General features: G+C 45.6%; 1 protein-coding gene across 5 annotated transcripts in view; it reads left to right on the top strand.

Moving 5' to 3' along the window:
• Nucleotides 1–24,181, top strand: part of LOC140898275 (butyrophilin-like protein 2) — a 1,102,357-nt gene that overhangs the window by 569,305 nt on the left and 508,871 nt on the right. For 4 of the 5 annotated variants that reach the window (XM_073311885.1, XM_073311880.1, XM_073311881.1 and 1 more), the window contains 4 exons: nt 2,643–2,759; nt 6,371–6,718; nt 8,612–8,896; nt 10,482–10,586. In XM_073311885.1, the coding sequence (XP_073167986.1) occupies nt 2,643–2,759; nt 6,371–6,718; nt 8,612–8,896; nt 10,482–10,586 (855 nt within the window). The remainder of the gene's footprint in view (nt 1–2,642; nt 2,760–6,370; nt 6,719–8,611; nt 8,897–10,481; nt 10,587–24,181) is intronic. The other variant, XM_073311882.1, reaches the window with a different exon arrangement.

The raw sequence follows: 24,181 nt of genomic DNA, 5'->3' as shown, positions 1-24,181 counted from the left end.
GTCCAGAGGTGGTGGGGGGATCCCAGTAAGCCTGTGGGGCCAGGGGTGATGTGGGGGGCAGCAAAATACAAGTTCACCCAGAGTGCCATTTTCCCTAAATCTGGCCCTACCGGTCTTGGTGCAGGCAGCAGGAGGCTCATGCTGGCCAGAGCACCCGTTCTGTGCTGGGGCTGCAGCCGGGGTGGTCACTTTGCTGGGGAAAAAACATGGTTTTCAGAGAAAAGGGGAAGGAAAGAGGCAGCTGCAGGAGCTTTTATCAGAGCGCTCCACAGCCCGCCAGAGTCATTTCCCCTTGACAGAGATGCACATGGGATGTCCCCACAGCAGCCGAGTGCCCTCAGCGCCTGGCAGGAGGGGAGGGGAGCCGGGTGTCCAGGGGCTTCCTCCCTGAGCTCTGCGCTGCTGCTCCCCCTGCATCCCCAAGTGCTGCTTGGTTCACAGCCGGGTGAACTCCTGGGGGACTTGCAGAGCGCATCCAAAGTCAGACCTGTACTTATTAAGCCCTCTACCCTGCAAATACAGAAGTCAGACTGTGCCTCTGGGTTTACAGAAAGGATGTTGTGGAAAAGGAGGCTCAATTCAATAGATCAAGAGCCCCAGCCAAAGGGTGGGTTCGCACCATTTTATTTCCTTCACTGATTCTTTCAAAGTTAAAAGGGAAAGCAAACTGCTTAGCTTTTTGATAGCAGAAGAAGCTGAAATGTGTCTGATCTCACTACAGCAAAATACCCTGCAGAAAATACAGACACGATGAATTAAAACAACTTTACCAGATCAGTCACTGCAATGCTGGAATTCAGTTCTCAGTCTAGCAACAAACTGCACAGGGAAAATCAACCATTTCATGCCCGCCCTTCCCCTTAGCTTTATTTCTTTGAACTTTTATTTCTTTGAACCTGATTTCAGTAGCAGAGGCAGCCCCTCCATCCAGGCTCAGGAAGCAGCTCTGGGCTCTGGCTGCTGCTGCTGGCAGGTTGGAGCATTACGATAAGGACACAGCTGCTTTGCTCGCATTTACCCCACCCCATCCTCCTCACGATTCCAGTGTACCAGAAACATCTAGCCCCCTCCCCGCCCCCCATGATTCCAGTGCACCGGGAACATCTACCTCACCCCACCCTCCTCATGTTTCCAGTGTACCGGGAACATCTACCCCCTAACCCCTCATGATTCCAGTGCATTGCTGGACCTGGGGACTCCTTGCATCTGTGGATCAGCAAGGTTCTACAGAGCAGCGTGATTTTATTTTCTCTCCGAGGCAATCCCCCTCCTGGTACCTTTTCCTTGTAAACCTCCTGGAGTTGAGTCTTATTTTCTTTGTTTTGTTTTTTTAATTTTTTAAAATATAAATATATACAGAGAAAAAACAAACATAATAAACTATATTAAATTCTCATGATATATTAACCATTTGCTACCTAATGTTAGCCATACTTGAAACATTTAATTATATATATATATATAATATGAATGGTCAAAATATACCTCAATTATTTGCATTAAACAATTTACAAACAAAATCTGCTTATGGAAAATCAACTAGTTAAAGAAAAATTATGAAGTTAAGTAAAGAATAGAAGCAAAGTTCAGAGGAGAGGGCTAGAGATGGGGAAGGAAGGAAGTGGGTAGAGAGGAAGGAGAAGGGGGGAAGAGGAATGCATGTAATAGGATCATTCAGATACTTCTATGAAAGCATCCCATGTCTCTGAGCTTTTTTTCTTGGATATTTCTGTTATGGTATACTAGTGAGGCAGAACTAGTAACTAGCAGCTGGAGTTAACCGTGGCAAATCTCCTGCTGATGTGAAGAGAAGTTCTGAATTTATCAAAGGAATAAAAGAAGCTCCAGGACTCTCACTGCAGTTGAATGTATTGTGACTTTTCTGGCTCATTGCCTGTACATTTCTCTGTCTCTGTTTCTCAGGCTCTCTTGCTGGAGCTGTTCCACTCTGTATTAAATTATATGTTCAGCAGTGCTGCAGTGGAGGAGAGAGGGTGGCTTGGTGATGAGAGCCCTCCTCTTGGCTGTAGAAGACTCAGGTTCAAGTTCCTGCTCTAATAAATATTTCATTATTTACTCAAAGTGGAACAGATCCACCAGGAAAGATTGAAAAAACTCCATCTCAGGCTACAGATAAATTGGTTGGTCACTAAGGTGCCACAAGTACTCCTTTTCTTTTTCCATCTCAGGCTAGTCAATAGCCTAGTGATTAGGGCTCTCCCCTGGAGAGGGGAAAATGGAGGGAGAGAGGAATCAGGGAACCAGAGTTGGGGAAAGCAGGCATCTGGAGAGGGGAAAGTGGAATTGAGGAAAAGCAGGAACCTTTGGGCAGGGAGGACCCAGAGGGGAGAAGCAGGATATAGAGGAGTGGGGGAAGCAGCGACCTCGAGGTGGGGAGCAGTGTGGATTGGGTGGGAATGGGACAAACTCGGACTCATAATAGAAACATGTTTTCAACTTTAATGGAATGGTTGCTCTAACTGCATAACACAATAAATTTACTTGGCAATGCATATATCCCATTTTATTTGTGTCCTCTGTGATCTTCTGTCCCTCAAAATCCAATAACCAGCATCTCATAATCACTGTTTTGTTTACTATGATGTTGGTTTGTTTTTCTCCATGTCCATCCTGTTATCTAGACCAAGTTCCCATGAGGATGCAGGTTCTCTCATTCTGCCATAGCACCACAGCCAGATGCTTTCTGCCTGATTTGATTATTTTCTTCATTACTTGTTCTCTTCACAGGTTGGAATCAGGTAGGAATCCCATCTCTTTCTGTAGTTTCTTATATGATTTATCTAGGCTTACAGTGACTTACAAATGGGCTTCACTTGAAGACAATGGAACTACTTACAGTGTGTAAACAGAACCACAAAGCAAGATTGGCAACTTCTTTATTCAATTTTGCTCTGCTTATCCTGTTGCTGGGTTGTTGCATTGTTCTTGGGATAGTTTTTAGATTTGCTTATTCATGCATGTGTTTTTAAAAGTTGTCAGCAATGGATAACACTCTATTATTGAAGGAGGATAAAAATCTAAGTAAATAAATAGCAGGGGTTTGAAAAGATGCCCAGTAAGATGTTTAGTTGTAAACAGAAGGCTAAACAAAAAACAACCCAAATTCCAAACAGAAACAACAGTGTTTTTTTTAAAAAGTGTCTTCACTGCCTGTCCAAACCTTCAGGACTAATAACTGTCTAACTCATCTTAATGCACTGACGTCCTCTTCCACTCATTCCCTTCTCAAGCACCTAGAGAGAGCAGGGACTATAAGTCAGTAGGTTGAACAAGAGGGTAAATGAGATACACAGCTGACGACCCTTTATTGAAAATGTCCCATTAGAACCCGTGGGGTTGTTAGCTCAGACACTCCATCTGCTCTCAGTCTCTGGGACATCACATTAGGAAAGAGGCACTAATCTGGTCCCAAACCACTTAATGCTTCATATGTCAAAAACCAGTGCTTTGAAGTGCACACAAAATATACTGGAAGTAAGAGCATATCACAGAGGTCAGGTACACAGTGTCCCATGTGCAGAGCACAGCTAACCAAGTAGGATGCTACACTTTGCACTATCTTAAATTGAAACTAGCCCTCTGGAGATTAAAGGCTTCCACAGCCTGTGAACCTGAGCAACAAAAGGAGAGCCCATTAGGGCTGATCCAAATCCCATTGAAGTAAATGAGAACTGTTCCATTGGTTCAATGGGATTGGGATCAGGTTTCCAGCCCTTTAAAATTTCCTCCAAATTTCGTTGCCTAGTTTATCAGATCTAATCCTATTTTATTTGCATAGCACACTACTGCATGAGGCTGACAGGACTGAGGAGGCAAAAGAAAAGTAATTTTTCTCTCTGAGTTAATTTTCTTTTATGTTGTGGCACATTTCAGAGCACAATGTAGAGTGACTGAACCTTATCACCCTGTCACTGTAACTGGGGTTGGGGACATTTTGTGATCCTCTCACTTGCTCCCCATGACAAGTGCTGGGAATGTATTTCAGTATTTTTTAAAATATAATCTTTCTGCCTGGTGGAGCCAGCAGCAGTCAGGGCCATGTTCAATATCTAGGGGTTCCTTCTGTTGATACAACACAGAACTGGCTCAATCCTCCACCCAGTATCCTAGGAAATTTACACACCACCCCTGGGTGTCTCTGAGAGGCAATACTTCCCCACTCACAAGCATAGAGTCTGAGTATAGAAAAGAAACTTTAATAAAAGGAGGGAAGCAACTGGGTGTTAATTTGGGAAAACACTGCAACTAGGGTCCATAAAAATAAACCATGGGTAAACGACCCAACCCCAAGTAGGTTGGGCAGTGTCCTTTCCCCTCAGGTTCTTAAGTCCAGCAACCCAAAAGCCCCCTTCACATGCCCAACCCTTCTCTGCACCCCACTCACAGTTGCTGTCCTTGGTTAGTGCAGACCCAGAGTTCAGAGGTGCATCTGCAGACTTCACCTCCCACCTTGTGTGGAGAGGGGGTAAAGAGGCTCCTTACTTGTAGCGCTGCTCGGGCACTCGCTCGCTGCCCCTCTCTGCCAGCCACCCTGCCAGATGTCTGCTCACCATGCTCACCGCGCCTCTCCACTGTCAGCCTGCTGGCTGCTTGGTCACCGCTGTTGGCACACCTCTCCACCAGCCGCCCTGTTGGCCGCTCACCTTGCTTCTCCACCAGCCGCCCTGCTAGCCACTCATCACGCTTCTTTGCCACTGCCCTGCTGGCTGCTTGTTGCGCCTCTCTGCCTCAACAGCCACTCATTCACCAGCTGTCAGTCACCTTCTGCTGCCATCTGCCTCTCTGCTGTGTCCTCTGCACATCAGTTTCTTAGTAATTTTAGCTCTTAGCAGGCAGGGCAGAAACACAGTCGCACCACAAATGATTTCAGCTCTGATCGAACAATTAAATTAACAAAGAGGGTTCTAATGAAGCCTATTTAATGCTATTATTTGACCTGTGGGGAGGAACAGGTTGAACCAGTCTAGGTAGGACCCTTGGTGAGGGTGTGCTGCCTTCTCACTGGGATACTTGTCCCCACCCCTCTTACTTTCACAGGGCGCTGACATTTGAGCCCCTGGCTTAACAAGGTTCTTTCAACTGAGGATGGTCCCCCTTATTTGGGACAGGTTAAGCACAGTACTGCTTCTCTGTATTCCAACAATAATTACAACATTGGTAACAGCATTTCACTACTCCTGCATTCAGTACTAAAGTGATTTGTACCCAACACCAGTTAAAGTTGATCACTTTGACACCTCTGCATCTGTTGAATATGTAAGCAGAGCAGGAACAAATTGTATTTACATAAACACACGGGGAGTCTCTCCCACTCCCAGCTAGCTGTCAGGGAAGCATTCATTCAGACCCTGCTTACATAAACATAATGTTAACCCTTTAGACATGAGTGGGTAGCCAGTATTCAGGGTCTTATGGGTTCTTTCCATTAGAAAGAGAAATTGCTGATGGAGTCAGGTATTTATTTGATGAAATCCTTTTTATTTACATAGAATGTACACAAAGTCCCGCATCATTGAACACAGTAGGAATCAAACAGCAGGAGGCAATTTCTTTGCTCACAATTCCAAGCCGCTTTCAACCAAAACTTTGCCCAACAAGTTCTCTCTTAGCTTTCACATGCTTCAAGTGCTTTTCTGGCTGTCTCTGGCCCTTCTTTGCAGCCTTTTCTGTCTGCTTCTTTAGTGTTTTTTCTCTGCTTCTGCTCTCACACACAAGCACACAGCTCTACCAAAGCAATACCCATCCCTCTGTATTTGCACTATGCCCACATAGCTCAGCTCTTGACCAGACTTGCACATGGCATGTGATTTGAGTGGTGGCTCTGAAAGTTTCAGCTACTTTACTCCATAAAGGAGCTTCATTGCTTCTATCATTTATTCTGAATGAAGGGTGGCTATTACACCCACCAGATTCAATGAGGTTTCACCCTACATCTGGTATAACAATAATTTAACAGAGTAGCAGCCGTGTTAGTCTGTATTCGCAAAAAGAAAAGGAGTACTTGTGGCACCTTAGAGACTAACCAATTTATTTGAGCATAAGCTTTCGTGAACTACAGCTCACTTCCACTGAATGCATCCGATGAAGTGAGCTGTAGCTCACGAAAGCTTATGCTCAAATAAATGAGTTAGTCTCTAAGGTGCCACAAGTACTCCTTTTCTTTTTGTGAATAATTTACAGTTGTGGAAATGCATTATTTCTTGTAAACTCCATATATAATTTCATGCCCCATGGAATATAAAATACATGAAATAGATCTTGTTGTTTGTGTGTATTGTTAAAGAAATGTATATGAATTTCCCATGCTTTCTCTGAGTTTATCTTCCTTGTATCCTGGTACATTTCTTAGCTCGTTTTAAAGTGGTTGGACCTGACCAGCCTGTCATTGCCACTGTGGGAGAAGAGATTGTGTTACCCTGTCACCTGTCCCCCAAGATGAGCGCTGAGAACATGGAGGTGACGTGGTTCCGGTCCCAACTCTCTCCATTTGTTCATCGCTATAGTGATGGAAAGGACCAGTATGGGCAGCAGATGTCAGAATATCAGCGGAGGACAGAGCTCTTTAAAGATGATCTCACCGATGGAAATGTTGCCTTGAGAATTTTCAATATCAGACCTTCTGATGAAGGACAGTATAGCTGTTTTGTTCAAGAGGGTATGGATTATGAAGAAGCCCAATTGGAACTAAAGGTGTCAGGTCAGTAGCGTGTGGGGAAGCAATAGATGTGATATATCTTAATTTTTAGTAAGGCTGTTGGCACAATCCCACATGACAATCTCATAAGCAAACCAGGGAAATGTGGTTTGGCTGAAATTGCTAGAAGGTGGGTGCACAACCTGATTAAAAAATTGAACCCAAAGAGTAGTTATCAGTTGTTTGCTGTTAAATTAGGAGGATGTATCAAATGGGATCCCACATGGGTCATTCCTCAGTCCGGTACTATTCAATATTTTCATTAATTACTTAGATGATGCAGTAGAGAGTACACTTATAAAATGTGCAGATGTCACCAAGCTGGGAAAGATGCAGTCCCTTTGGAGGGCAGGATTAGAATTCAAAATGATCTTGATAAACTGGAGTATTGGTCTGAAATCAACAACATGAAATTGAGTAAAAACATGCAAAGAGAAATACACGTAGGAAGGAAAAAATAAATGCACAAATACAATATGGGAATAACTGTCTGTGCAGCAATGCTGCAGAAAAGGATGTGGAGATTTTAGTGGACCACAAAGTGAATATGGAGCCAACAGTATGATGCTGCAGTGAAAAAAAAGGAGATTTAGGCTACATAGCAGGAAAATCTTTCTAACTATGAAGATAGTTAAGCACTGGAACAGGTAACCTAGGCAGGTCATGGAATTCTTGCAATTGTAGGTTTTTTAAGAAGGAGGTTTCTACAGTCCAATTGTGCCACAATCACTGTTTTTCTGCATTTAAAAGCCAGGGCCAGGATTAGGGGATAGCAAGCAGGTCAATTGCCCAGGGCCCCACACCACAGGGGGCCCTGCGAAGCTACCTTGCTCAGGCTTCGGCTTCAACCTCGTGTGACGGGTCTCAGGTTTCAGCCATGCACAGCAGGGTGGGGGCTTTGGCTTTCTGCCCTGGGCCCCAGCAAGTCTAATGCTGACCCTGTTTGGTGGACCCCTTGAAACCTGCTCATAGCCCCCTGTGGGGCCACAGACCCCTGGCTGAGAACCGCTGGACTAGATGACCTTTTGAGTTCCCTTCCAATCCTATAGTTCTATGTGCCTGTATTTCCTTTGGAGAGCGTTCTCAGTGATTCTTATTTGCATTTTACTATTCAAAATTTCCTGTTACCTTCAATTTATTTCCTATCAGTAACTCCAGTGTGTCACTTTTGTAAATCGGATTTAAGTTCCTATGTCATTTGGGTGGTTTTGAAAAATTTCCCCAAGTCCGTTGCGAGGAATGATTCTTCATCCAAACATGAAGTACATTGGATAAGGGGTACACTAGCTACTCCACGTCTGAAAATGAGTGGCTAGTGTTCTGCTGGCTCCTTGTCACTCTGGTGCTATCTCGTTTCATTCTGGTGAAGGCTGCTAAAACTTTAAGGAGGGAGAACAATTCCTCCTGTGAAAGCCCATTCCTCCTCCACTGCTTTTCACCAGTGAAGAGGGGCTTAGGAGCAGCCACACATACTGAGCTCTGGGTTAAACTTGACCAGACATGGACAGACTTTTCTCCTCTGTCTTTGACATGTACCCATAGGGCTAGCTAAAGCAGACTGTATATGATCAAAGAAGAGATATTTCACCTGAAGGTACATTTGAAATATAACTTTTATTTTTCTCAATCTTTTTCTTTATCCGTTAGTGTTAAGATCATTTACCAGCTAACGGATTCATGAAATCATGAAATACAATGTTTTGCCATGTGTAGATCCTGGAATGGAAAACTAGTGAAGGAAAAAGTTTTCCCTTCCCGCTCCATGAAATAATTATAATTTCTTGCTCATATTGTTTCCTGAGTCCATGAGTATAGGGAATAAAAGGAAAGTTTAAATGTTTATCCTCCAGGCTGAACATGTGCATAAATTAATACTGATTTATTAATTTTCTCTAGCTTCAGGCACTGCTCCTCACATCTCTGTTGAGGATTATCAGGATGGAGGGATCCGGGTGGTGTGTCGATTGGTTGGCTGGTACCCACAGCCTGAGGTGCTGTGGAGAGATGCCAGTGGACAGCATTTACCATCGCTCTCTGAAACAAATTCCAAAGAAGCCAATGAGCTGTTTGACATTGAAAATTCCATCGTTATTACAGAGAATTCACACCAGAACTTGTCTTGCGTAGTCAAGAGCACCCACACCAACCGAAAAAAGGAATCAACATTATTTTATATATCAGGTCAGTTACCACCAAAGCAACACACTGTGATCAGCAACAGAAAAAATACAACAGCAGATTGGTTAACTACATTAAAATGTATCAATAGCAATGAAGGCTAGAGTATGATATTTAGACAAAAAACCCTCCAAAAGAAACAAACCAATGGTGGAATTTTCAAAAAGTATCCTGAAAGTCAACAAGACTCATGCTCCTAAATAATTCAGATACTTTTGAAGATCCCACCTATACTGTATAGCAGAGGTGGCCAAATTTACTGACTCTCCAAGCCACATATGACAATCTTCAGAAGTTTGAGAGCTGGGGCATGACTGCAGGAGTTTGGGGCTTCAAATCTGTGGGGAGGGGGGTCTCAGGGCTTCAGCCCCATGGGAAGCACCTGCTGGGGCTTGGGGCTTCAGGAGTGGGGCTGAAACCCGAGACCTTCCTCCCTGCAGTGGTGACACGGCGGGACACATGGGGTCACATGCTCCCCCAGACTTTTGCCAGGATTTGCTGGCCCTGCTTGGTCACATGGTGTCGCCCTGTGTGACAGCTGCCGGAGCCGGCAAGCTGGGAGCTGTGACTATGAGGAGAGGCAGCTGGGAACTGCAGGGGGAGCTTCTGCTTTTGCTTCTGCCTGAGAGCTCTTTTGGGACCATGGAGAGGAGGGGCTCAGAGCATAGCCCCAGCTGGGGCTGAGCTCTCACCCATGGCCGGGACTGCAGCAGAGCAATTGGCCCTGGCCAGAGCGCCAAGCCCAGAGCCCATCCCCCGTTCCACCATTCCTCCCAAGGCCCTACCCGTGGCCCCACCCCATTCCACCCCTTCCCCTGTGAGCCTGCCCCTGTTCCAACCACGAACCTGCCCCCATTCCACCCCCACTCCACCTCTTCTCTCGAGGCCCACACCCCGCTTGTTCCTTTCCACCCTGTCTGCTGCCACCCCGAGTCCAGAAAGGCTCTGTGTCCCCACTGTGGCCCTGGAGTAAGAGCTCCTCCACCCCCAAGGCTGTAGCAGTGGGGATTTTTCCGGGGGCCCCAAATTGGCCAGGACCCCTGGGCATAGGCCCTGTGGGTCTGTGCGGTAATCCGCCACTGCACTCCCGCTTCTGGCCTCTCCCCAAGCCTCCATTACGCACCGCCCATGATTGCAGCCCCAGTGTGCTGAGCACTGTACAAATAAACTATGATAGTTCTAAACTAAATGAACAAGACAAGCAAAAGACTGGACAGGAAATAGAGCAACAGAGGGGAAATGACATAGTAAAGCTCATACAGCAGGGCACCAGAAGTGTGGGGAACATAATTCAGTCTCCTGAGTCTGAAGCCAGTGCTTTAGGCATTGGACAAGGTTGTCTCTTTGTGCAACAACAGCAGTGAATTAAACCAGGCTGATTCATACGCTGATCTGTGAATTGATGCCTGTGTTGGTTGGAGTCCTTGTAATATAGGTTTCTGGTGCTCTGTGCACTGCAGACAGGGCTGTATTTCCACCTTTGTTTTAGACTACTCCTGCTGGAGGTAGCTTTATATGATGTGGAATCCTTTGATTTTTGCCCTTACTTACAGAGTGATGTGAGTCCCTCTGGGGTTTTCTTTTACAGCTGCCTTTTTCCCAAAGGCGAATCCATGGATGGTGGCTCTGTCGGTGATCCTGATGATTTTCGCATGTTTCATTGGTATCACTATTTATTTATTTAAAATAAAAGGTAAACATTATAAAGGAAAATATAATGCAAGATTTTCTTCTAATAAAAGCAGTAAGGCTACATCTGAAAAACTAAAAAGTAACATGAAAAATGTAGAAGCAACAAAAAATAATGGTTTTGTATGGAAATGTCCTTGCAAAGGAACTTCACTGAGTTACACCAGCTGAGCCTTCACATTTATATATAACGGGACACATAAAATTAGAGAAAAGTGAAAAGAGAAGACATCCCAGGCTGTGAGATGAGTTAGGGCAGTGGCTCTCAACCTTTCCAGACCACTGCACCCCTTTCAGGAGTCTGATTTGTCTTGCATACCACAAGTTTCTCCTGACTTAAAAATCACTTGCTTAGGGTATGTCTACACTACAAAATTAGGTCGAATTTATAGAAGTCGTTTTTTTAGAAATCGTTTTTATATATTCGAGTGTGTGTGTCCCCACAGAAAATGCTCTAAGTGCATTAACTCGGTGGAGTGCTTCCACAGTACCAAGGCAAACGTCGACTTCCGGAGTGTTGCACTGTGGGTAGTTATCCCACAGTTCCCGCAGTCTCTGCTGCCCATTGGAATTCTGGGTTGAGATCCCAATGCCTGATGGGGCTAAAACATTGTCGCGGGTGGTTCTGGGTACATATCATCAGGCCTCCGTTCCCTCCCTCCCTCCATGAAAGCAAGGGCAGACAATCATTTTGCGCCTTTTTTCTTGAGTTACCTGTGCAGACGCCATACCACGGCAAGCATGGAGCCCGCTCAGGTAACCGTCACCGTATGTCTACTGGGTGCTGGCAGACGTGGTACTGCATTGCTACTCAGCAGCAGCAACCCCTTGCCTTGTGGCAGCAGACTGTACAATAGGACTGGTAGCCGTCATCGTCATGTCCGAGGTGCTCCTGGCCATGTCGGCCAGGAGCACCTGGGCAGACATGGGTGCAGGGACTACATTAGAAGTGACTTGACCAGGTCATTCTCTTTAGTCCTGCAGTCAGTCCTATTGAACCATCTTATGGTGAGCAGGAGGCGATATGGATAGCTAGCAGTCCTATTGTACCATCTCCTGCCGAGCAGCCATGAGATGTGGATGGCTTGCAGTCCTTCTGCACCGTCTGCTGCCAGCCAAAGATGTAAAAGATAGATGGAGTGGATCAAAACAAGAAAAAGACTAGATTTGTTTTGTACTCATTCACTTCCCCCCCTCCCGCCCCGTCTAGGGGACTCATTCCTCTAGGTCACACTGCAGTCACTCACAGAGAAGGTGCAGCAAGGTAAATCTAGCTATGTATCAATCAGAGGCCAGACCAACCTGCTTGTTCCAATAAGAACAATTACTTAGGTGCACCATTTCTTATTGGAACCCTCCGTGAAGTCCTGCCTGAAATACTCCTTGATGTAAAGCCACCCCCTTTGTTGATTTTAATTCCCTGTAAGCCAACCCTGTAAGCCATGTCATCAGTCGCCCCTCCCTCCGTCAGAGCAACGACAGACAATCGTTCCGTGACTTTTTTCTGTGTGGATGCCATACCAAGGCAAGCATGGAGGCCGCTCAGCTCACTTTGGCAATTAGGAGCACATTAAACACCACACACATTATCCAGCAGTATATGCAGCACCAGAACCTGGCAGAGCGATACTGGGCGAGGAGGCGATGTCAGTGTGGTCACGTGAGTGATCAGGACATGGACACAGATTTCTCTGAAAGCATGGGCCCTGCCAGTGCATGCATCATGGTGCTAATGGGGCAGGTTCATGCGGTGGAACACCGATTCTGGGCTTGGGAAACAAGCACAGACTGGTGGGACCGCATCGTGTTGCAGGTCTGGGACGATTCCCAGTGGCTGCGAAACTTTCGCATGCGTAAGGGCACTTTCATGGAACTTTGTGACTTGCTTTCCCCTGCCCTGAAACGCATGAATACCAAGATGAGAGCAGCCCTCACAGTTGAGAAGCAAGTGGCGATAGCCCTGTGGAAGCTTGCAACGCCAGACAGCTACCAGTCAGTTGGGAATCAATTTGGATTGGGCAAATCTACTGTGGGGGCTGCTGTGATGCAAGTAGCCCACGCAATCAAAGATCTGCTGATATCAAGGGCAGTGACCCTGGGAAATGTGCAGGTCATAGTGGATGGCTTTGCTGCAATGGGATTCCCTAACTGTGGTGGGCCATAGATGGAACCCATATCCCTATCTTGGCACCGGAGCACCAAGCCAGCGACTACATAAACTGCAAGGGGTACTTTTAAATAGTGCTGCAAGCTCTGGTGGATCACAAGGGACGTTTCACCAACATCAGTGTGGGATGGCCGGGAAAGGTACATGACGCTCGCATCTTCAGGAACTCTGGTCTGTTTCAAAAGCTGCAGGAAGGGACTTTATTCCCAGACCAGAAGATAACTGTTGGGGATGTTGAAATGCCTATATGTATCCTTGGGGACCCAGCCTACCCCTTAATGCCATGGCTCATGAAGCCATACACAGGCAGCCTGGACAGTAGTCAAGAGCTGTTCAACTACAGGCTGAGCAAGTGCAGAATGGTGGTAGAATGTGCATTTGGACGTTTAAAGGCGCGCTGGCGCAGTTTACTGACTCGCTTAGACCTCAGCGAAACCAATATTCCCACTGTTATTACTGCTTGCTGTGCACTCCATAATATCTGTGAGAGTAAGAGGGAGACATTTATGGAGGGGTGGGAGGTTGAGGCAAATCGTCTGGCTGCTGGTTACGTGCAGCCAGACACCAGGGTGGTTAGAAGAGCACAGGAGGGCGCGGTGCGCATCAGAGAAGCTTTGAAAACCAGTTTCATGACTGGCCAGGCTACGGTGTGAAAGTTCTGTTTGTTTCTCCTCAATGAAACCCCCCGCCCCTTGGTTCACTCTACTTCCCTGTAAGCTAACCACCCTCCCCTCCTCCCTTCGATCACTGCTTGCAGAGTCAATAAAGTCATTGTTGCTTCACATTCATGCATTCTTTATTTATTCATCACACAAATAGGGGGATGACTACCAAGGTAGCCCAGGAGGGGTGGTGGAGGAGGGAATGAAAATGCCACCCAGCACTTTAAAAGTTTACAACTTTAAAATTTATTGAATGCCAGCCTTCTGTCTTTTGGGCAATCCTCTGTGGTGGAGTGGCTGGTTGGCCGGAGACCCCCCCACCGCGTTCTTGGGCGTCTGGGTGTGGAGGCTATGGAACTTGGGGAGGAGGGTGGTTAGTTACACAGGGGCTGTAGTGGCAGTCTGTGCTCCAGCTGCCTTTGCTGCAGCTCAACCATACTCTGGAGCATATTAGTTTGATCCTCCAGCAGCCTCAGCATTGAATCCTGCCTCCTCTCATCACGCTGCCACCACCTTTCAGCTTCAGCCCTCTCTTCAGCCCGCCACTTACTCTCTTCAGCCCGCCACCTCTCCTCCCGGTCATTTTGTGCTTTCCTGCACTCTGACATTATTTGCCTCCATGCATTCCTCTGTGCTCTGTCAGTGTGGGAGGACAACGTGAGCTCAGAGAACATTTCATCATAAGTGCGTTTTTTTTTCTTTCTAATCTTCACTAGCCTCTGGGAAGGAGAAGATCCTGTGATCATTGAAACACATGCAGCTGGCGGAGAAAAAAAAGGGACAGCAGTATTTAAAAAGACACATTTTATAAAACAGTGGCTACAGTCTTTCAGGGTAAACCTTGCTGTTAACATTACATACATAGCACATGTGCTTTCGTTACAAGGTCGCATTTTGCCTCCCCCCACCGCGTGGCTACCCCCTCAACCCTCCCTCCTCCCCGTGGCTCACAGTGGGGAACATTTCTGTTCAGCCACAGGCAAACAACCCAGCAGGAACGGGCACCTCTGAGTGTCCCCTGAAGAAAAGCATCCTATTTCAACCAGGTGACCATGAATGATATCACTCTCCTGAGGATAACACAGAGAGATAAAGAACGGATGTTGTTTGAACGCCAGCAAACATACACTGCAATGCTTTGTTGTACAATGATTCCCAAGTACATGCTACTGGCCTGGAGTGGTAAAGTGTCCTACCATGGAGGACGCAATAAGGCTGCCCTCCCCAGAAACCTTTTGCAAAGGTTTTGGGAGTACATCCAGGAGAGCCGTGAATGCCTGGGCAAATTAATCTTTTCACATGCTTGCTTTTAAACCATGTATAGTATTTTAAAAGGTACACTCACTGGAGGTCCCTTCTCCTCCTGCCGGGTCCAGGAGGCAGCCTTGGGTGGGTCCGGGGGGTACTGGCTCCAGGTCCAGGGTGAGAAACCGTTCCTGGCTGTCGGGAAAACTGGTTTGTCCGCTTGCTTGCTGTGAGCTATCTACAACCTCCTCCTCATCATCATCTTCTTCGTCCCCAAAACCTGCTTCCGTATTGCCTCCATCTCCATTGAAGGAGTCAAACAACACGGCTGGGGTAGTGGTGGCTGAACCCCCTAAAATGGCATGCAGCTCATCATAGAAGCGGCATGTTTGGGGCTCTGATCCGGAGCGGCCATTCGCCTCTCTGGTTTTCTGGTAGGCTTGCCTCAGCGCCTTAAGTTTCTCGCGGCACTGCTTTGGGTCCCTGTTATGGCCTCTGTCCTTCATGCCCTGGGAGATTTTGACAAAGGTTTTGGCATTTCGAAAACTGGAACGGAGTTCTGATAGCACGGATTCCTCTCCCCATACAGCGATCAGATCCCGTACCTCCCGTTCAGTCCATGCTGGAGCTCTTTTGCGATTCTGGGACTCCATCATGGTCACCTCTGCTGATGAGCTCTGCATGGTCACCTGCAGCTTGCCACGCTGGCCAAACAGGAAATGAGATTCAAAAGTTTGCGATTCTTTTCCTGTCTACCTGGCCAGTGCATCTGAGTTGAGAGTGCTGTCCAGAGCAGTCACAATGGAGCACTCTGGGATAGCTCCTGGAGGCCAATACCGTCGAATTGTGTCCACAGTACCCCAAATTCGAGCCGGCAAGGTCGATTTAAGCGCTAATCCACTTGTCAGGGATGGAGTAAGGAAATCGATTTTAAGAGCCCTTTAAGTCAAAATAAAGGGCTTCATCGTGTGGACGGGTGCAGGTTTACATCGATTTAATGCTGCTAAATTCGACCTAAAGTCCTAGTGTAGACCAGGGCTTGGAGTCATTATGGATAGTTTTCTGAAAACATCCACTTAATGTGAAGCATCAGTCAAAAAAGCAAACAGAATGTTGTGAATCATTAAGAAAGGGATAGATACCTCTGTGTAAATCCATGGTACACCCACATCTTGAATACTGCATGCAGATGTAGTCACCCCATCTCAAAAAATATATGTTGGGATTGGAAAAGGTTCAGAAAAGGGCAACAAAATTTATTAGGGATATGGAACAGCTTCCGTATGAGGAGACATTAATAAAACTGGGACTTTTCAGCTTGGAAAAGAAACAACTGAGGGGAGGTATGATTGAGGTCTATAAAATCATCACTGGTGTGGAGAAAATAAATAAGGAAGTGTTATTTACTCCTTCTCATAACACAAGAACTAGGGGGTCATAAAATGAAATTAATAGGCAGCAGGTTTAAAAGAAACAAAAGGAAGTATTTCTTCACACAACGCAGAGTCAACCTGTGGAATTCTTTGCCAGAGGATGTTGTGAAGGCCAAGCCTATAACAAGGTTCAAAAAAGAACTAGATAAGTTCATGGATGATAGGTCCATCAATGGCTATTAGCCAGGATGGGCAGGGATGGTGTCCCTAGCCTCTGTTTGCCAGAAGATGGGAATGGGCTATGGGATGATCACTTGATGATTACCTGTTTTGTTCATTCCCTCTGGGGGCACCTGGCATTGGCCACTGTCGGAAGACAGGATACTGGGCTAGATGGACCTTTGGTCTGACCCAGTATGGCCATTCATATTTTCTAGTAATAATTTTTATTTATCGCTGTTTATTTTATTTATTTATTTGTTTGGGAAATGTGATACCGACATTGGTGTCATTATCTTTCCTCCAACAAGTAAAATTTTCCACAAATTTGTCTCCTCATTATTATTATTATTTATTATTTATTATGGGAGAGATTTTAGAACCAGAAACACCACTATCATCAATAAGAGCTTTGTCATTGACTTCAGGGAGTGAAGGATCAAGCACTAAATGCACAAGTCCTAGAACAATACAGTTGATAATATTAGGGCCTGAAATTACACTCCTTGCACCCCTAAAGCTCCCAACAAAGTTGCTGGATATGTAGGATATGCCAGGAAGCAGGACTGGGCTCTAATTCTGCTGGGAATTCAGAACTTTCACAACTTGGAAATACTCACTCTTTGATATTGAACTCCAATGTAGTCACATGATTAGTAAAACAAAAATTTAATGTTTATCGAGGTGCTAAGGATTCATATAATGCAAACATTTCTTTCAATCTACATTAACTGTAAATATTCTTAAACAACTTGCTTTTCAAATGTTTTCTCCTAATAGAAACTGTTCTATGAAGTTGTTTGCTGTTAATTTTTGTTGTTGTGATTATTGGTAATAAAGGAACACCAACTTGAAACTCACATGAAATATCACAATAATGTATTGATGATAATTCAATAGGTAGGAGATGAGAACATAGAGAACATGATTTAAGATGTATCTTCACTGAGGGTGAAATTCCCCTCCTGCGGGAGGTGACATTAAGTGGGAGACAAGGGGGACTCTGTGCCCTCCTGCACAGCGGGGAAGGGCTTCATGCCAGCTTGGTATCAGTTTTTCCCCTTTGTGCAGAGTTGTTTCTGATAGATACAAGTTAGGTCTATTCTTGGTGTCATCTTGTTATTTACAGAATATGTAGAGGAAAGTCTTTTATCCTAGAACACAGTAGAAACCAACAACAGCAGACAGTTTCCTTGCTCAGAAAATCCCCAATCTTCCACTGTAGTGAGCTCTGTGCCCAAGGAGCCCTATCTGCTTCCGTTCACACCCATAACTCCTTTGCCAGGTTTCTTTTGGTTTTCTACCTCCAACAAACACACATGCACGCACGTGCGCGCACACACACGCACACACACACACACACACACACACACACGGTCTTTTAGCCCCTGAGTTCACTATCAGTGATAGCCCTGTTAATCTACCTGGGTTGGCTTTGTGCCCAGTGCACTGGGCAGTAGTTTTCATTATTTCTAGCTGGATCACAACACAAAAGGCCATAATGATTCTTTCTACTGAACCTGAAGGCAGATGCTTGGGTTTAACAAAGTCTGTGATCCTCTTTGGATCAAAATCCTATTAACACCTGCCAAAATAACGTCAACAACTGCTGAGAAAGAGGTGTGTGTGTGTGTGGCTATATGTACTATAAATCTATGCAGGAAGCCAGAAGCTGGGGCTGGACAGTGAAGTACAGGGAGAAATGAAGATAGAGACTGAGGAGTTTTAGGGATAGCTCTGTTTCCTTATTATAACAACATGATCTGGTCAGTGATATAGAAAATGACTCTGTTGAGCTTTACCATTGTCACATGACAAGTATCAGGTCGGCAGAGAAATGGGAGTGAAGCCACCAGGCCAGGATTTTGTAGATTCCAGATAGGGGATGTGCAGGAGCTGCAGCTGAGATCAAAGTGAGTACACTGGCCATTGCGAGGCTTCAGAGGTGCTCTGTGTCCTGCGTGTGGTATCTTTACTGAAATCTCTTTTTGCTAACAAAGTGCAGTGCACCTGAGCTCTATAGTGCTGGGCCCTACAGAAACACCCCATGCCAGGGAAGTAAATAAATGCATCTATTCCAGGGAGGAAAAAGTTCCTAGCAACTTTCAGGTTTAAAACCAAGCCCTTTTTGAATCATCACAGCTAAGTATTGTCAATTGTAACATCTCTCTGCCCAACACTCCCATAACTCAGACACTGCCCTCTTTAGCGATAGTGTGAATTTCATACATAGAGAATACAGCCTTTCAACTGTGTATCCAGGGGGATAGAAGCTCTGGATGATAAAACTGGATATAATAATGAATATTTATTTCTCTACATTTTTAGGGAAACTTACTGCAGAGCTTGGTAAGTCTTCTTTTGCTTCTTTCTATTTTTTGCACGCAGTTGTATACTGATCAGAGAGTTTTGTTGTCATTGTGGTGTTGACGTTTATTTAGTTTTTTTGTTAGGTTGATTGATTTTGGGGTGGCAGGGTTGTTTTTCTGATTATTTATTTCTTGGGGGAGGTTGTTTTTCTTTTTTCAATTTCGATTTTAAAAAATGTGGAATAGAGGTAAGGCTGATCAATGTCACACAGAATAAACAAAATAAGATAAGGGATTTGAAAAGAAAGGAGCTGTCAGATTTAACTTTGATCCTGACAGTACTGAGAAATAGTGCAGAAAAGAAGTGGAAAATGGATCTTTGTCATAAAATTGAAATTAAATTGGCAATGTTTTGAAGAAAAATGTTTGTTTCTGAAAAAGGCAATTTGTCAAGAAAAACACTTTTAATTCAAAAATTAGGATTAGCTTTCAGATTTGACTTGCTGTATCTGAGTAGAACTCATGGGACTCAGTGGAGTGACTCCGATCTGTAAAGTTAAGCACGTGCAGCCATCTTTTCACGATTGCTGCACATATATGTTCTATTCTGCTCCCTCTGAAATAGATGGGAGATTTTTCACTGACCTCGGTGGGACCAGGTTCAGGCTTTTCTGACCAGGTATTTTGCATCCTAATTCTAATGTGTCCGTTGAAAAATCAGATCGTAAGTTTTTTGACAGTTGCATAGTTAATGGAACCTGACATAATACAAAAGAGTGTGTTAAAGGTGTAGCCTCTGTGAGAGAAGCACTTACACAATCTAGGTGTGTTTCTGATTCTTTATTTTATCATAAACATCTGATAGACATTATAAATCTATTTTTCCCTCAGTGTACCATTCTGTACCCTATTGAATCCTAGAGAATTTGTTCTGGGGAATTCTCATCTCTGATTATGTGGTTGGTTTCAGGCTGGAGAAAGCTTGCTGCCCCTCTGGAAAAAGGTAATTGAAGATCATACTGTATCAATGTCCATCACCTTTCATAAGAAAATGTTGCACCTTCTCCTTGATTGCAGCAGTGAGTAGTTCAGGGCAGACCTCACAAGCATCCTGTATGTTGGTGCGCATCAGGATGTGAGGCAGGTTTTATGCCTATGTCCTGCCACAGCACAATGCATCCAGATCATACACAGCTCCTCCCACTCCTCTGTCTGCATGTGCCCTGCCCCCTGAAGGGCTTTCTGAGAGCACCTCCCAGTCATTGTACAATGGAACATGACCCTGCCCAGCTGCTACCCCAGGGCCAAGGCCTGCCCTGTCTTCCCATCAATTGCCTTCCTGCTCCTGCTCATGTCTCCTCCTCACTCTTCTTCAGCCCTCACTGCCTGGGAGAGGGACAGAGCTATGCTCTGCAGACAAGGAGCAACTGAATTCTGTGTCTGGTGTTTAGATACCATGATGATGGAGATGGGAAAAGTGTTGACTAGAATTACAGCTAGAGGGGCTGGGGTAAGTGAGGAAATAAAATGTAGGGGAGGAAGATCCTGCTTCCTGCACATGAGCCAGAGCGAGCAGTGGAGGAGAGATGGGTGGGGGAGTGAAGGTGGTGGTGGGAAGGAGAGGAAGGGAAGGGAAGGGAAGGGAAGGGTGGGATGATGAGCAGTTTTGAAGATGATAGCAATTAACAGGAGGGTGAGTGCAGTTCCCCAGAGCAGCCGCCCTTGGGAGAAACGGGACCTGCTGCTGAGCAGTGAAATCTGAGGCATGTCAAGTCCTTGCCCCATGTGGCCTGTTGCTGTCTGAGGAAGGAGCATGTCAGAGATCCAGCATTTGGAGAGGGGAGGAGAGTGAGGAGGCCTATATCACATTGAAAGGAGGAAGCAGCTGGGAAACAAAAGGACTCATGCTGGAAATAAAGCACTTCGGGGGGGGGGGGGGAGCTGTGTCAATATTCTTGACTTCATATAATCTGCTGTGTCCCCCCAGGGATACTAGTCCCCTCCATGGGGAGAGGTGGGGCCAGGAGGGGATAGACCCTGATTCTGAGGCCTGGCCCAGCTGATCCCTTCACTCTGTTACTGACACATCTCTGTCAGGGGAGTGACTCTCCCCTGCACTGTGCTGAGATCTCAGAGCTGCTCCCCATTCCAACCTGGTAAATTCTGGAGGAAGGCGATTCCCTAAGTCACACTCCATCTGGGGCAGATTCTGTCACTGACATGATCAAACTCTCCCGCAGGGCTGAGCTCTGCCCTTAATGCTCTGATTTTTTCTTTCCCAGAGAATGTGACTTGGATCCAGACACAGTTCATCCCCATCTTCTCCTGTCTGTGGATTGCAAAAGTGTTAAACGGCTATTCACACGGCTGGATTGCCTCGACAATCCTAAGAGATTTGAATATGAACGTTGTGTGCTGGGCTACGAGGGGTTTAACTCAGGGAGACATTACTGGGAGGTGGAGGTGGGACATGGGGGATACTGGGCTGTGGGGATCGCTAGAGAGTCTGTGAGGAGGAAAGGAGAGATCATATTTAGCACTGAGGAGGGGATCTGGGCTGTGGGCCATTGGGGGAATCAGTACCTCGCTGTCACTTCTCCTCGCTCCCCATTGGCCCTGAAGCAGGTGCCCAAGAGGATCCGGGTTTCTCTGGACTATGAAGTGGGGAAGGTGGCATTTTTTGATGCTGATAAAGGGGTACTGATATTCACTTTCCCACCGACTTCCTTTGCTGGGGAGAAAATCCACCCTTGGCTCTGGGTCTGGGATTTGCAATCACAGCTCAGACTGTGTCCCTGAGACACAGGAAGAAATACCCCTCTGGGACACTTGTCATCAGCCAGTCTAGCCTCACACATCCTCATCCTAAGATGCTGGAGGTCTCCAATGTTTCTGCAGAGCCTGTAATGCACAGTTTCTATAAACCTGGGAGAGGGGTGGTGTCCCTGGATTTAAGAGCCATTGAGAGCAGAGATGGAGGAAGACAAGCCAATTTCCTTGGTCCTAAGATTGTGCAGCCTGTCTGTCACTAGCCTCTGCAATCCAAGAGAACTCTAGCCACTGGTCAGGTTAGTAGCTAAGGGTGTGTCTACACTGCAGCGTGTGCTCCATCCTGCCTTGCAGGCATGTGCACACATTAGTCAAGTCCACTTGTAAAAGTCCACACTGCCGAGCTGCACATGATCCGTACTCCATACACGTGTGTTGACATGAATGCTGTAGTTTCGTGTTTGGCACTAGGATTTCTAGGGACATGGAGTGCACATTTGGCAGGCTGAAGGCAATATGGTGCCACCTACAGACCATTTGGACACCAACATAGCCAGTGCCATCCATATGGCTGTGGTCTGCTGTGCTCTGCCTAGCATCTGCAAGGAGAAAGACACTGCTGGTTGCAGTCCCATACAGACATCCAGAATGTGCACCTGTCATCCAGGGGTGCTGGAATGGGGAGTCAGGGGTCCATGGCCCCATCACTTTTAAAAATGGGGGACTATGCCCTCCAACTTTTAACAAGCCGTAAGAGCAAGCGATGCGGGGGCAGAGAGGAGTGAGCAGGGGTAGGGCCTTACGGGGCAGAGGTGGTGTGAGGGTGGGGGCTCAGGAGGAAGGGGTGATGTGGGAGCAGGGCATTGGGAAAAGGGGTAGTGGGGGAGGGCAGGGCCAGAGTTTAGGTGCCGGTGGCTCCCCACACTTTTATGGAGCTTCCATCGCTCCTGCTGTCATCACAGAGGTTGGGTCCAGGTGAACAAGGGAAACAAGGGATGGCTTACACACCTACATCCTTGCAGCACTGGGTGATGTGGAGATGTGATGAGGGACTGTAATGCTGTACATTGGCATTGTGTCTATTTCCTATGTGCTGATTTGCTCTTGGTTATTTGCTGTTGCTTTTAAAAGAATCTGATATTTTATTTAAAATCTTTGGATACAACTTCCTGACTCTTCCTTTATTTCCTGACACTCATATGCCAATGTATTGTCCAAGCCAGCCAATTCATTAACAAAACAAAATGCTGAAATAACCCAAAGACCATTGCAGGCACCATAACTTCCTGTCCACAAATAATTCTTCAGAAGTGTGCAGTGTGAAATAAAGTGCAACCCTGTGCAAAAGGACAGGTTTCAGAGTAGCAGCCATGTTAGTCTGTATTTGCAAAAAGAAAAGGAGTCCTTGTGGCACCTTAGAGACTAACCAATTTATTGGAGCATGAGCATCTGATGAAGTGAGCTGTAGCTCACGAAAGCTTATGCTCAAGTAAATTGGTTAGTCTCTAAGGTGCCACAAGTCCTCCTTTTCTTCCTGTGCAAAAGGGGACCAATAGCTAAAGTCCAAGCTCCATGGGCTCACTAATAGTGGAACTGGAAGTCAGAAGGGCACCTCCAGTTCTCCTTCCCCCTAGTCAAAATGTTGATCTTATTGAATGCTGTTTTATGGGGGTGGAATGCACATGGTACATCTGCCCATTTCACTCCATGCATTGCTCAGAGCCCACCCAACCCCAGAGTTTTCCAGTGGCTGCTGGACGTGGTAGCATGGAAGTCGGTCTGCAGGCAGTGGGGATGGTGCTGAAGGTGGTGCTGGAGCTGGTATTGAGGGCTGCAGCTATCAGGGGGTAGCCTTTAATTTTATTTAAAGTGAATTTTGCAATGTGGTATTACACCACCGTGGGTTCGGCTCTGGCAGCTACAGTTTTAAGCTTAACACAGTGAAAGTTACCTTTGCTACTTGCTTTAGATTTAGAGTTTTTAGGAACACAAAGACCAAAGGTAGTGACCACACATACATTTACCAATGCAAGGTTTATTTTATTTTATAAGTTTTATTAAAGTTATAATTACCCAAGCATACAGAAACTTTATACAGACCTCTGCACAAGTTACAAATATAGTTATACTTTCTTAAGAGTGTTAGGGATTGAATGGGTCTTTTATGGCTTGATTATTAGTAGAGGGATGGTTTCTGCTGGAGTCTTCCATAGGGAGCTCAATTTTTACATGTTGGGCATTTTTTTTAAATAATGTGATTTTGTTGATACCTACATTTTGTGCATGTTTATGAAAGTGTTAACCTTTTTTTATGGGTTTGCGTTTCCTGGAAACTAAAGGGATCCCTATTTTTTTATATGTGTAAGTTTTTTTAATTTTTATGAGCATTGACACACAACCTGTATTTTGTGGTTAAGACACATGTTGGAGACAGATGTGCCTTTACAGTATTTTTATAATTTACTATTAATTTTTTGTGTGGAGGGGGTAATTTTGTGCAATATTACCACTTGGTACCTTTTTTCATAATTTTATGGCATTGCCATAAACATTTAAACATTGCCCCCCATGCAGGGAAGAAATAATCACCCCATATTACATTCTGTGTCAAGACAAGGCCAACATGTTTGAACTTTGTCATCAATCTGGTATGTTTTTATTCCATCTTCATATTACTGAGAAGCTCCTTCTAGCAACAAACCCAGACCAAAGATACAGCATGGTGAGAATTTCAGGGTTAATTCATTAAAAAATAAGTAAGTAGGCAGGTAGGTAGGTTCTGGTTGGGGGTTTTGGGTAATCAGATCAGGGGCCTGTTACCTGATCAAGTTTCAAGTTTCAAGAAGGAAACCTTG

This window comes from Lepidochelys kempii, chromosome 14, assembly GCF_965140265.1.
Source record: "Lepidochelys kempii isolate rLepKem1 chromosome 14, rLepKem1.hap2, whole genome shotgun sequence".
Lineage (NCBI taxonomy): Eukaryota > Metazoa > Chordata > Testudines > Cheloniidae > Lepidochelys > Lepidochelys kempii.
This window is presented reverse-complemented; position numbering and strand designations above follow the sequence as displayed.